The sequence below is a fragment of the Chlorocebus sabaeus genome, chromosome 20 (assembly GCF_047675955.1).
Source record: "Chlorocebus sabaeus isolate Y175 chromosome 20, mChlSab1.0.hap1, whole genome shotgun sequence".
Lineage (NCBI taxonomy): Eukaryota > Metazoa > Chordata > Mammalia > Primates > Cercopithecidae > Chlorocebus > Chlorocebus sabaeus.
In genome coordinates this window covers 42,420,608-42,434,497 of record NC_132923.1, presented here as the reverse complement: position 1 = coordinate 42,434,497, position 13,890 = coordinate 42,420,608, and the positions used below count along the sequence as shown (strand labels likewise).

The following is a 13,890-nucleotide window of genomic DNA, read 5'->3' as shown; positions in this document are numbered from 1 at the left end:
AATTAAGGAAGGCCTCTCTGAGGAGGTAACATTTGAATTGCAGGCCGATGTAAGAAAAGCTTCATGGAGATCTATCCAAACAAAAGGAGGAGGTAGTGCAAATGTGAATGGGAAAGAGCTTGTTATGCTCAAGAAACAGATGAAAGGTCAATATGGTTGAAGTATATGGAAAGAGTTCTGGTTGAAGATAAAGCTAAAAAAAGTAGTCATCTGAACTATGGCAAGGTGTCTGAATTTAAGTGCAACAGGAAGCTGGTGGAGCATTTTACACAAAGCTATACCATGATCTGATTTATTCTTTAAAATGACACTCTGGCTTCTTTGTGGGGAAGGTATTTAAGAGAAACAATCTGAATAAATGCTAAATTTCAATTAGCTTAATGTTATTTCAAAGACTGCCACGTTTCTTCTTCATCTCTCTTGATATACCAGATGATAGGATAATTAGTCTTTAAGTCCTTTTCAATGTAGACAGGCATTTCCCTAAGGATACTTGACTCTGCATAAATAGTATTTGAAAAGTATAGATAACAGAATAAGTAGCTTATTTGTGCCCTAACTCCTTCAAGAAACAAAGAAAATTCAAACTGCATAAGGTGCAGTTTAATTCTAGCAACTGGCTATATTAGAGCATTCTCCAGCTAAAGGTAAACTGCTTACTCTCTTGATCCTAAAGGTAACCTGCACGCTAGGTGACCCTCATTAACTGCATTGAAAAAGTTAATGTGCAAATGAATCACCTTGGGGATCTTGTCCAAATGTAGATTATGATTCTAAGGATCTGTGTTGAAACCCAAGATTCTGCATTCCTCATAGGCTCTCAAAGTAATGGCAATATGACCAAGGACCGCATCTTGAGAAGGCTTTCTAAACTTTAGTTTTCTCATCAGTAAAATGGAGATAAAAACTTGATAGGATTTTTGTGAGACTTAAATGAATTAATGTAGACCAAGAGCTTAATACACTGGCAGGTACGTAGTCAATCTTAGCTATCATTAGCTATTGTTTGAGGTGGAGGGAATTTATCAAAGGTAAAAGACTGGCCTAAATGACTTCTAAGGTAATTTCAAATCCTGGATTTTATAATTCTGTTAAATCCTTTCATGATTCTTTAACTAAATAATATATTAATTAATCAAAATTTGGAAAATAAATGAGATACAATTTTAAAAACTCAAAAACATTTTAAGGAAGTTGTCTGGTTCAGATGCAGTAAGCTAACTCCCCCCAGTCTTCCACTGAATTCACCTAAAAATCTGAACAGAATGCACAAATCAAGACTCTGAAAAGTAAATGGAAAAAAACTACAAATCGACGTATGACCGGTCCAGCAATAGGTCTACTCCTGCCCTGTTTTCCAGCCCATGCTCAGCTCCTACCCAATTCTCCAAGTCCCAAAGTACAAACTGAGGTAGACAAAAGGAGCACCAAGAGAGGTTCTTTCTGGTTCAAGGAACAAAGTGGGGAGGGGTGACAGGAGATGTAACTAAACAGTAGAAGAAAACTCCCTGGTTTCTTTTGTATATTTGTTTTCTCTTCTGCCTTAGACCCTAAGCAAGTCCAAATCCCTAAGACACAATCCTGTGGGAGCAGCAATGATGACAGTAGCAGCTCAAGAGATGCCAAAACTCTGATGGAAATCCTCCTTTATGACCAGGTGAACTGTGTCTAGAGTGAGAGGGGTCTGAAATTTCTGTTACTTTTTTCTCTTTATCCTCCCCACACTTGGCTGGGGAGAACAGCAGAATAGGCAGACCTAAGTTTCCCAGCCAGAAGATTGGGAAGGGAGTCACACAGAAGCTGGAAAATGAACCTAACTGTATCAAATGGTTGCTAAAATTGAAAAAAAAATTAATGTTCAATATAGGTTATAAACAGGATCCAGAGTCAATAAAGTAGTAGTGAAAATATCTAGGATATGATTCAAAATTGCTTGTCATACAAAGAACCAGGAAAATCTAAACAACTCCCAAGACGAAAGACAATAAAAAGACACCAAGACTGATATGGCTCAGATTTGGGATGATCAGACGAAAACTCTAGAACAACTATTACAAAGGTTTTAAAAAAGTAGAGCAAACAATCTTGAAACATGGAAAAACAGAAGCCTCAGCAAAGAAATGTAAGATGTAAAGAAACAAAAGGAAAATTTATTGCTGAAAAATAAAGTATCCAGAACAAAAAATTTACTGGACGAACTGTATGGGAGAATGGGGATAACAAAGGAAAAGAGCCTGTGAACTTGAAGACAGATCAACAGAACAGTATAAACAACCAAGAGGAAAAAGCTTTGGGGAAAAAATAAAGGACCTCCAGAACTGCGGAAGATTAACAAAAGCTCTAATGTTTGAGTCACTGGGTGTCAGAGAACGAGGAAAAAGAATACTACCAAAAAAAAAAAAAAAAAAAAAAACCAGATTGAAGAAACAATAGTTGAAAACTTCTCAAATTTTGCAAGAGTCAAACTTGTAGATTCAAGAAGTTCAACCAATCCAAAAAAGGAAAAAACAGCAAAAACCAGGTCTAGATACATCTTAAACAGATAAAAACCAAAGACAAAAATAATAATAATAATAATAATCCCACAAAAACAGCCAAAGAAAAACACATGCCACAATTGGGGAATGATAATTAAAATGATTACTGGTATCTCATGAGAAACTATGGATGCCATAAGGCAGTGGAACAATATTTTTAAAGCAGTGAAAGAACTGGTTTCTGTATTTAGAATTCTATATCCAGTGAAAATGTCCTTCAGAAATGAAGATGAAATAAAAGACATTCTCATATGAAACACAACCAAGTGAATCCATTACCAGCAGACCTGCTGTAAGTGGCAAAGGAAGTTCTTTAGACAAAATGTTACCAGAGGAAAGATGGAACCACTAGAATGCAAGAAGAATGAATAGAAATAGTAAATAACAGACTACTTTTTCCCTCTTAACCTCTTTATAATACGTATGACTTTTAAAAGCAAAAATTGTGAGAGTCTGGTGAGGTTTTCAATGTATATAGATGTAATTTACATATGTCAAATACAACCCAGATTAGGTAAAGGAACTTCTAGGTGGTGATGCTTCTGCATTCCACTTGAAGTGGTAAAAAACTAATTCTAAGTAGACTTTAAAAAGTGTATGTATAAACATAGATAAGTGTGCAACCATTTTTTTAAAATTGGCTATTTATAGAATAATCTATTTTAGGCTGAACTGTCCTAGCACATGTTTTAAATGGATCTAGCATTTTCATATAACTCTGGAAACCACATTAAATATTCAGCTTCTTCAACAGTGTTTCATAGTTCATTACTACTTTTTCAGGTAACTAGTAATCTTAGAACTTCTATTTCTGTTCCATGAAAGAGATAATTTTTGTTTTTTACCAGAATGCTTATTTTGTATCTTAATGACACAATATCCATTTTCATATATGACAGAGTTCATATATGTACTACTACATCTGACTACTACATCTGTACATTCTTAGTCACGTCAGGCTGCTACAACAAAAGTACCATAGACCGAGTGACTTAAACAACAAAGATTTATTTCTCACAGTTGTGGAGACTGAGAGATCAAGACCAAGGCACTATCAGATTCGGCGTCTGGTGTGGGCCTCAATTCCTGGTGCACAGACTGCTCTTTTCTCTCTGTGTCCTCACATGATAGAAGGGGAAAGGGTCATGAGGGCTCTACCTAGTCACCTTCCAAAGGCCCCACCCTCCAAATATCATCACATTATCACACTGGGGATTAGGATCTCAACATGCTAATTTTGCAGGGGGTGATAAACAGTCCATAGCAACTCAGTTCAAGCAAGTTGCACTGATTGTGGGATTCTAATGAGAATTTACAATGTTAAATGATCTCAAAAACTATTATGTTTTGATACATGCTGCTTAACTGGTTGACTCCATACGACATAAACAATCAAACACAGTTTTTCATTGGTCAACTGATGTAGTTTTACATTTAGCTCCACTGAGAGTAACTGTAGACAAAAGTAAAAAGTAATAATGGAAGTCTACGTGCAACCATTGTAGTTATTAAGGCAATGCAAGTTTCTAAATGATAATTAGAGGGAGATTTTTTCAGGTTATATAAATAGATAAAAATTGAATTTCCTAACTGGAAGCTGGCCAGGAATGGTTTGTAACAGCCATATTCTCTTGAAAAAGACACTGTAGTCATTAGAACAAGAGAAGTGAAGGGAGAGAGTTCTACCAAACAAAATCTCAGTTTTGGTTCATTTTTTAAACTTTTTTCTCATTTTATAACGACAAAGGCGAAAAAAATCATTCTGGTAATTGGACCCATGGGCCAGGTAACCCAATATTCAATTGACAGTGAATCCAAGACCATTGCAAGCAATATTCAATTTACGACACTGGTGCCGAGGAGGTGTTATGAGCATCCACACTATTTTTCCTTCACAATGTTTTCTTCAGAAAACACTTAGAAGTTATAGAACCTGAGCTACTATAACTTCTTAATAACACAGATGTGTGCAATCAATTTTTTTAAAAAAGGTATACGAAGATACATAATAAAAAACCCAGTAGACAAATTAAAATATATGTCTAGAAAAATATCAATTCATCCAAAAGAAGGCAGCAAAAGGAAAATAGATTAAGGAAAATATCATAAGGCATAAATGAAAAAGAAATAAAATTATAAAATTAAATCTGAACATATATTTACCTTAAATATAAATGGTCTAAACACTCCACTTATAAGATAGTGCCAAAATAGATTAAAAAAAAAAATCAAGACAGAAGTATATGCTCTCTATATGCTATATAAGAAACTCACTTTAAATATGATAAAATTAAAAGAATGATAAAAGATACGCTACATTCAAAATAATCAAAAGAAAACTGGAATAAAATATCAATATTAAATAAAGTAGAATAAAAAGTAAGGGAATTTATCACTATAAAAAGACACATTTCTAAGGATAAAAGGATCAATATACCAAGATCATATAATAATTGTTACTGTGTAAGCAATGGAGCTTCAAAATACATAAAACAAAAACTGATAGAACTAAAAATACACCATATGTTGGAGACTTCAAAACTCCTTTCTCAGTAGTTGATAAAAGTAGCAAAAGGTAAATCATCAAGAATACAGAAGAAATAAATTACATCTTAAAACAACAGGAACCAATTGATACTTACAAAGCACTCCAGTCAACAGAATACACATGCTTTTCAAATGTGCACATGGAAAATTCATCACTGATCTTTTCAAAGAAACAGCTTTTAGTTTCGATTTTTCCCCACTTTTCTATTTTATTGATTTAAGAGAAATGTAATAATAACAAGTATTTCTCCTACCATAATAGAATTAAACTAAAAATCAGTATCAGGAAGATATCCAGAAAATCCTCAAATACTTAGAAATTAAACAACAGACTTCTACATTATCCACAGATCAAAGACGAAGTCTCAAGGGAAATTAGAAAATATTTTGAACTGAATATAAATGAAAATACAAATTTCAAAATTTGTGAGATATACATAAGCAATGCTTGGGGAGGAAAATTTAAAGAACTAAATGTATCAGAAAAGCACAGGAAGGTCTCAATAAACAACATAAGCTTCTGCTTTCAGAAACTTTTTTTAAAAAGGCAAAATAAACCCAAAGTAGAAATAAAGAATAAAATGCAGAATCAGTAAAATTGAGAAAAAGAAAAATTGATGAAACTAATGCTATTTCTTTTTTAAAAGGATAATAAGACTTATAAACCTCTTGCCAGATTGACCAAAGAGAGAGAAAGAGAAAAAAGATGCAAATTACCAGTATCGGGAATGAAAGAGAGGTTATTACTACAGCCCACTGAGACATTAAAAGGTAAGAGAATACTACAAGACACATTATGCACATAAATTCAACAACCTAGATAAAAAGGACCAATTCATGAAAGCCACAAGCTACCAAAAATCACCTAAGAAGAAATAATTAACTTGAATAGGCCTATATCAAAATACACTGAATATGTAGTAAAAAAAAAAAACTTCCAAAAGAGAAAATCCCAAGCCTAGACACTTTCACCAGAGGAATGTTATCAAACTTTTAAAGAAGAAATAACACAAATTTGACACAATCTTTTCCAGAAAACAAAATAGGAGGAAGCACTTCCCAATTCATTTTATGAAGCCAGAATCACCCTTACACTTTCAAAATCAGACAAAAACAGTTTTTTTAGACATATCAATCTTTCTCTTACAGAGAGAAAAAGAAAAAAATATTCAACAAAGTAGCAAATTGAATCCAGCAATATATAAAAGAAAACAGTTCCTCATGACCAAGAGGGGCTCATTCCAGGGATGCAAAGCTAGGTCCACACTCAAATATTAACATAATCCACCATATTTACAGGCTAAAGACAAAACTACATGTATCAAATAATGCAGAAAAACATTTGATAAAATCTAACGTTTATTCATGATAAAACTCTCAGCAAACTAGAAAAAAGAAATTTCTTAACCCGATTAAAGGCATCTTCAAAGAACCTACAGCTATCACCATATTTTATGGTGAAAGACAGTGCTTTTCCCCTAAGATGGACAATTAGGCCAGGATGTCTTCTCTCACTACCCCTATTTAACAGTGTACTAGAAGCCTTAGTTAGGGCAATAAGAAAAAGAAATAAAAGAAATACAGATTGGAAAGGAAGATATAAAACTGTCCCTATTTGCAGGTAACATAATTTTCTATGTAGGAAATCCCAAAGAATCTACAAAAAGCTCCTAAAACAAATAAGTGAGTTTAGCAAGGCTGCAAAATACAAGACCAACACACAAAATATCAAGTATATTTCTAAATATTAACAATTAAAACAGCCAGGCACGGTGGCTCACACCTGTCATCCCAGCACTCTGGGGGGCCAAGGTGGGTGGATTCCTTGAGCCCAGGAATTCGACACCAGGTTGGGCAAACATGGCAAAACCCAGTCTCTACAAAAAATACAAAGATTAGCTGGGCATGGTGGCATGCACGTGTAGTCTTAGCTACCTGGGAGGCTGAGGATTACTTGAGCCCAGGAGGGTGAGGCTGCAGTGAGCTATGATCACGCCACTGTACTCCAGCCTGAGTGAGAGTAAAACAAACCCTGTCTCAAAACACAAAAACAAACAAAAAAGCCCCCAAACCAATTAACAATGGAAATTTTAAATAAAGGAAATCTATACATACGCACTCATGTGTACATACAGACCATTCACAATAGCCCCCCTAAATAAACACATACATACACAGGATTAAATCTAACACAACTTATTAAAGGTATGTTGAAAACTACAAAATGCTGATTTTTTTTTTTTTTAAATCAAAGACCTAAGTATGTTCATGTGTTGGCAACTTTATATTGCTAAGATGCTCCCCAGTCTGATCTAAAACTTAATACCAAATCCAACCAAAATGTTGGCAAGAGTTTTCTGGAGATATGGACAAGCTGATTCTAACATTTTTAAGGCAGGTCAAAGGACCTAAAATACTCAAACAATTCTATAAAAGAATAAAGCTGGAAGACCCACACTATGCACCTGACTTTAAGACTTGCTGTAAAGCAAAAATAATCAAGACACTGGGGCTTTACAAAAAGGACAGCAAGAACTAAACACCGCATGTTCTCAATTATAGGTGGGAATTGAACAATGAGATCGCTTGGACACAGGGTGGGGAACATCACACACCGGGGCCTGTCAGGTGATTGGGCGCTGGAGCAGGGATAGCATTAGGAGAAATACCTAATGTAAATGATGAGTTGATGGGTGCAGCAAACCAATATGGCATATGTATACCTATGTATCAAACCTGCGCATTGTGCACATGTACCCCAGAACTTAAAGTATTAAAAAAAAAAAAAAAAGACAGCAAGTACTTCAGTGCAACAAAACAGAAAATATAGAAGTAGACACCTACAAATATGGCCAACTGATTTTTACCAAGATGTAGAGGCAATTTAATGAAAATGGCATAGTGTTTTCAACAAATGGTATCAAAAAAGTGGACATCTGCATTTAGCATGTTTTTCATTTTCTCTATTTTATGCAGTTTTGACATCTTAAAAAGCATGCTGGCCAGTGAGAGACTGACTCTCCCTGGGCTAGCTAATTCCTAGAGATAGCCAAGGGCTCAGGTAGGATCACAGCTTTCATGTGCAAAGCAACAAGTCTCCAGTCTATATATCCAGCCACCTCCTTCTCTTACTCTTACACACAAAGCCAATTATTTTATCTGTCCTAAATCACCCCGGGGTCAGGTACAAAACAACTAGAGACCATCCCTATGCTCCAAAGTCCATGGAAATTCACACTAGTCAAACTGTTGAGGAACAGTTTACCTTGCCTTTCCTGAGGAAACCCCAACAAAAACTCTACTCAGCTTCCTTTCATCCCTGCTTATGCTTGCCAAACCCAGTTATTTCCCTTGTGGCCCTGCGTGGATTGATGTGTCCCCTTCTCTTGGGAAATTTAAGTCCTAAGTTTTTCTTTCAACGGCATTGACCTCTCTGTGTCACTCTGATAAAGTAAAATCCTATGGGTATAATTTTATTATAACATCCATATGCTAAAAATGAACCTCAACCTGTACCTTAAATCTTGCACAAAAATTAACCCAAAACAGATCATATATCTTTATGTAAAGCTACAGAAGTTTTAGTAGAAATCATAGGATAAACATTTATGTTCTTGGGTTAGGTGAAGCACTCTTAGATATAACCAAAAGCATGACCCATAAAAGAAAAAACTGTTAAGTTGGATTCCAACAAAATTAAAACCTTTTGCTTCCCAAAAGACATTGCTAAAATAATAAAAAGAGAAGCTCCAGAATGAGAGAAAATATATGCAAGCTCAACAAGAAAATAAACAACTCAATTTTTAAAATAGCTAAAATACAGATTGTCAATAAGCCTTTGAAAAGATGCTCAATATTGTTAATCATTTTTAGAAACACAAATTAAAATCACAATTAGATAACACACCTATTGGAATAGCTAACATTTAAAAACAACGACTGATACATGTCAAGGACACAGAACAACTAGAACTCTCAGACACTGCTGGTTAGAATGAAAAATATTATAGCCACTCTGGAAAACAGTTTGGCAGTTTCTTATAAAGGTAACTATACATTTAGCACACCAACCAGTAATCCCACTCCTGGTATTGACTTGAGAGACAAGAGAACTTATGTTCAACAAGAATGTATAAGAAAATATTCTGTAGCTCTACTCATAATCACCCCAAACTGGAAACACCACAAATGTCCAACTAGTGAATGGATAAACACTGTAGTACAGTCACACAATGGAATTCTGCAATAAAAAGAAACAAACTATTGATACATGCATAACACTGATGAATCTTAAGGGCATTATGCTGAGTAAAATAAGCCGGTCAAAAGGTTATATACTATATGATTTCGTTTATATGACAATCTGGAAAAGACCAAACTAATAAGGCAGAGAACAGATCAGTACTTGCCAGGGGTTATGAGTGGGCAGAGAGTTGGACTACAAAATAAGTAGCATGAAGGAATCATTTTTAAGTGACAGTATTGTTCTGAATCCTGATTGTGGTGGTACTTACACAAATTTATAACTGTTAAAACTTGTAGACTATATATGAAAAAAAGGTTTTGTATGTAATTAATTTTACAAAAAACATTTTAAAGAGTAAATAAAAATACTTCAGGGCAGAATGCTTTGTCTCCAAACAAATAATTTGGTTCAATTTTAATATTTAATTTACTCCAATTCTGAAGAATATATCTCAGAGCACTGACAGAAGTTTCAAGGGTCAAAACAATTATGTCAGCAAAGCCAAGAAAACTGGTGGCTTAGAGGCAATTTTAAACACTCAGACTTCAATTTTAACCAAACAAATCATTAATCCAGAGAACATGGGGAAAGGCAGATCAAAAGAAATTCAAACTGTGCATCACTATGAAAAACTGAAAATCAATCTGCAAACTCAACACATTTCATTAATCTCAGAATCTAAATCCCGTAAGAATTGTAACTTATAAGGCATACCTTCCCCTTCTGCAGATACAGAGACTTCTCTTTCTTTTCCCTCCCTCCCTACCTTCCTCCCTCCCTTCTTTCCTTCCTTCTCTCTCTCTCTCTTTCTTGATCACCCATTCTACAGTGGGTAATCATAATCATAGCTCACTGTAACCTCAAACTTTTGGGCTCAAGTGATCCTCCCACCTCAGCCTCCCAAAGTGCTGGGATTACAGGTGTGAGCCACCATGCCTGGCCTGACGGTCTTTTCTTCTTGCCTTCAAAATACTGAAGAAATTACTTACAGCTTTAAGGGTAAGATCACACTGGAAAACAAGTGTCCGGAGTTGTGTTAAAATTTCTCTTTTGGTATTTTCTAGATCATTTCTTCTTTCTTCAACATTTGTCACACAAACTTTGTAAAGTTCACTTGCTTCTTCTACCTTCACAAATATCACAGAAAGAAAACCACTAGAATTTATATTTTAAACAAATATTTACTACAGTAAAGCTAAGTTGAAATAACTGAAAATTCTGAAATATTCTGTTTTCAAAATAATACTTCTAAAGTTAATCTGTTCTGGTCAGTGATTCAAAGGCACTTGATTTTAATGGACAGCCATGTACAATTTATAATTAGTATATTGTTTGTCTATAAAACATTTGCTCCTATTTGAAATAGCATTTTATATTTACATTTACTATATTCCATATAATCTTATAGAATTTTGTTCGTAAAATTACACTTCATCAATAATACAAAGCATCTGCCTATCCCTGCTATCAGGTGCTTGAATTAGTACACATATACACACACACTTGCTTAAAAGGTGAACTTTCTTGTCAAGTAAAATATATATTAAACTACTGCCTTCTGTAAGATATTTTTTCACAAACTCCAAAATTCAGCTCTCAGCATAGTGGTTCTCAAAATGTGGATCCTCACCAACAGCATCAGCACCACCTGAGAGTCTGTTAAAAAATGTAACCTGCCTTGCCCCCTCTGTTGACTTACTGAATGAGAAACTCTGGGGGATGGGCTTAGCCATCTTTTAACACGCCTTTCCAGGCAGTCCTGGCAGACACAGAACTTTGACACAAAACTCCTGGCAGACTACTGCTAATTCAACTTGCAAATAAAAAAGAAAAAGATCATTACTTTTTGGAGAGCCTCCTCTTCCAACCTTCGCTTTTTTTCTAGTTGCTTGTTGAGATTTTTTGCTAATGCACCACTTGAAGACAGATGCTCCTCTTCTGCACGAAACATGGAAGACTTTGCTTTCTCATATTCATCTTGACGTTGCATGCATAATAATTTTGCCTTTTTGAGAGCATTCTCTGCTTCGAGCTACATCACAAAGAGTATTAAACACAGAATATGAAAGAAATCCTACAGAACTAAATGTCTTTAGCATATTCAGCTAAATGTCTTTATGCTAAATGTCTTTAGCATATTCAGCCAGATAGTTAAGACAATATTTTAGAAAAATGAGAGCAAGGAAGGTCAGTATATACTGCAGATTATTTTAAATGTTCACAAATAGGTATATGAAACTCCATTTTAATACTAACCATTTTATTTTGCTCCTGTTTCCAAAGTTCTTTTATTTCTTTCCTTTGTTTTTCCATTTCATTTTTCCTCCCAAGTAGAGGCTGTGAAGGGTATTTAAAATGGAAAAAGAAAAAAGCAATTTTCTAAAGGCATGCCATTGTTTAACGAAAAAGTGTATTATACATATAAATTAATCTTTACCTGTACAAATTTGTTAGCCTGGAGAGCTGCAATTGTTTGTTGTAAAAGATGACTGCTCTCTATATCATTAAGAAGAGCATTAGTAAACAGAGACTGCAGTGGCATGAACTCCTAAAATTTAAAATTGAAAAGTAAATTTTACAATAGAAATGGCACTAGAATTCCAAACATATCACTACTCTTCAAAAAGGGAAACTAAGTTTAGACTTCTGCCCCCAGAAAAATAACTAGTCATAAACATGACTATGAGAAAAATATAGAAGAAAATTAATTAATTATAAAACTGGTTAGCAAAAGTAGTAGCTATCAAGACAATCAGTATTTGTATAAAATTGTAAATTTCTGGCCAGGAATAGTGACTCACACCGTAATCCCAACACTCTGGGAGGCCAAGGGGACGGACTACTTGAGCTCAGGAGTTTGAGATCAGCCTAGGCAACATAGTGAAACCCCATCTCTATAAAAACATGCAAAAATTAGCCAGGCATGGTGGGCACCTATAGTTCCACATAATCAGGAGGCTGAGGTGGGAGAACTGTTTGAGCCTAGGGGGACAGAGGTTGCAGTGAGCTGAGATCATGCCACTGCACGCCAGCCTGGGTTACAGAGTGAGACCCTGTATTAAGATGGAAAAAAAAGTATATTTCCTAGATTTTTTCATAATGGATATCCATCTAAACTTAAAATAATTTTGTCAATAAAATGATCAGCATTTAAGTGCTCTCCTATATTAACTGAAATATTCTGATTTTGCAAATGATTGGGAGTTCATGAGTAGTTTCTTATTATAGAACCCTAGAAGTTCACAGAACACTTACCTGAATTCCAATGTTAGTTCTAGTTGCCTCTGCCAACTTGACCATATTTCTAGTGGACTCCAATTCTGAAAAGTTCAAAGAGGGTATCAGAAGGTAAAATCAATTTATTTTTCCCCCCCCATACTCTAAAATTACTTGTAATTCCACAATTAAGAAGTTATCACAAATACTAGTATCAAGATATAACACAGCAATACTTTCTTCTTCTTCTTCTTCTTTTTTTTTTTTAAAGAGACATGATTTCACTATGTTGCCCAGGCTGGTCTCGAACTCCCAGGCTCTAGTGATCTTCCAGCCTCAGCCTCAGGAATATCCAGGATTACAGGCGTAAGCCACCATGTACAGTTCTTAACGCAGCATTTCGTAATTGTGAGTGCTCATCAGAATCAACTGGCAAACTTTTTCAGAATATATTTGCCTTCATTTCACCTCTTTGAAGGATAGGACCTAGGCTTGTGTACTGACCCTCTACAGGACTATTCAGGTGATTCTGATTAGCATTCTCTATTATAAGCAAATAATATAGTAGAAAGAGCATAGGCTTTGAATAGCTTCTATATTCTTCCAGTTATGCTCTATGACTTTAAGCAAATCTGCTATATGACCTTAGGGAATCTCCTGTCTTATCTCTCTCAGCTGTAAAATAGGAAAAACAATTCATGTCTTGCTTACTTCTCAGGGTTTTTGTATGAAGTAAGTAAGATAATGACTATGAAAACATTTTGACAACTGTAAAACACTGGGGAAATATTAACTATTAAAATGTTTCTTCTCTGCTTCCATTGCCTTCTACTCATACATCTATTGTTGCTATTATCTCCTGACCATATTATCTGACTGCATTTCTTTTTACCAACTAGAGTATGACTTATTTGAAGGCGGAGACAGTATTCTATTTGTCTTTGTGTCCCTAGGTCTAGCAGTTGGTCCACAGTAAATATTCAATAATTACATCTAGTGTAAGAAGAGTCTTTTCTGGATAATGGTTTTATTCACTACAATGAAACAGGTACTAATTTGGAATTCTATTACTCATAATCTGTAAAAAATGAGTTAGAAACAATTTAATTATTATACTCTAAATCAGATGCTTTAAAAGGCAACTCACCCAAGTTAAGCTTTTTTTCAACCCATGAAACTATGTTCTTAGTATATTTTGACCAAGTTTTAGCATATGACAAAGCCAACTCTATAGAGTCAGTGTTCTTTAACAGCACGTTGTCTAGTTCTAAAGGCGAAAAATTTCCTGAAAACAAAAATATCAAGGTAAGTATATGTTAAATGTGATCACATCATAACTCTAAA

At 34.8% G+C, this 13,890-nt stretch overlaps 1 protein-coding gene across 4 annotated transcripts in view; it reads right to left on the bottom strand.

Moving 5' to 3' along the window:
• Positions 1 to 13,890, bottom strand: part of ARHGAP29 (Rho GTPase activating protein 29) — a 65,021-nt gene that overhangs the window by 18,360 nt on the left and 32,771 nt on the right. For all 4 annotated transcript variants that reach the window (XM_073008562.1, XM_007977903.3, XM_007977904.3 and 1 more), the window contains 6 exons: positions 13,694 to 13,831; positions 12,586 to 12,650; positions 11,768 to 11,878; positions 11,587 to 11,667; positions 11,174 to 11,362; positions 10,320 to 10,457 (listed from right to left, as the gene is read on the bottom strand). In XM_073008562.1, the coding sequence (XP_072864663.1) occupies positions 10,320 to 10,457; positions 11,174 to 11,362; positions 11,587 to 11,667; positions 11,768 to 11,878; positions 12,586 to 12,650; positions 13,694 to 13,831 (722 nt within the window). The remainder of the gene's footprint in view (positions 1 to 10,319; positions 10,458 to 11,173; positions 11,363 to 11,586; positions 11,668 to 11,767; positions 11,879 to 12,585; positions 12,651 to 13,693; positions 13,832 to 13,890) is intronic.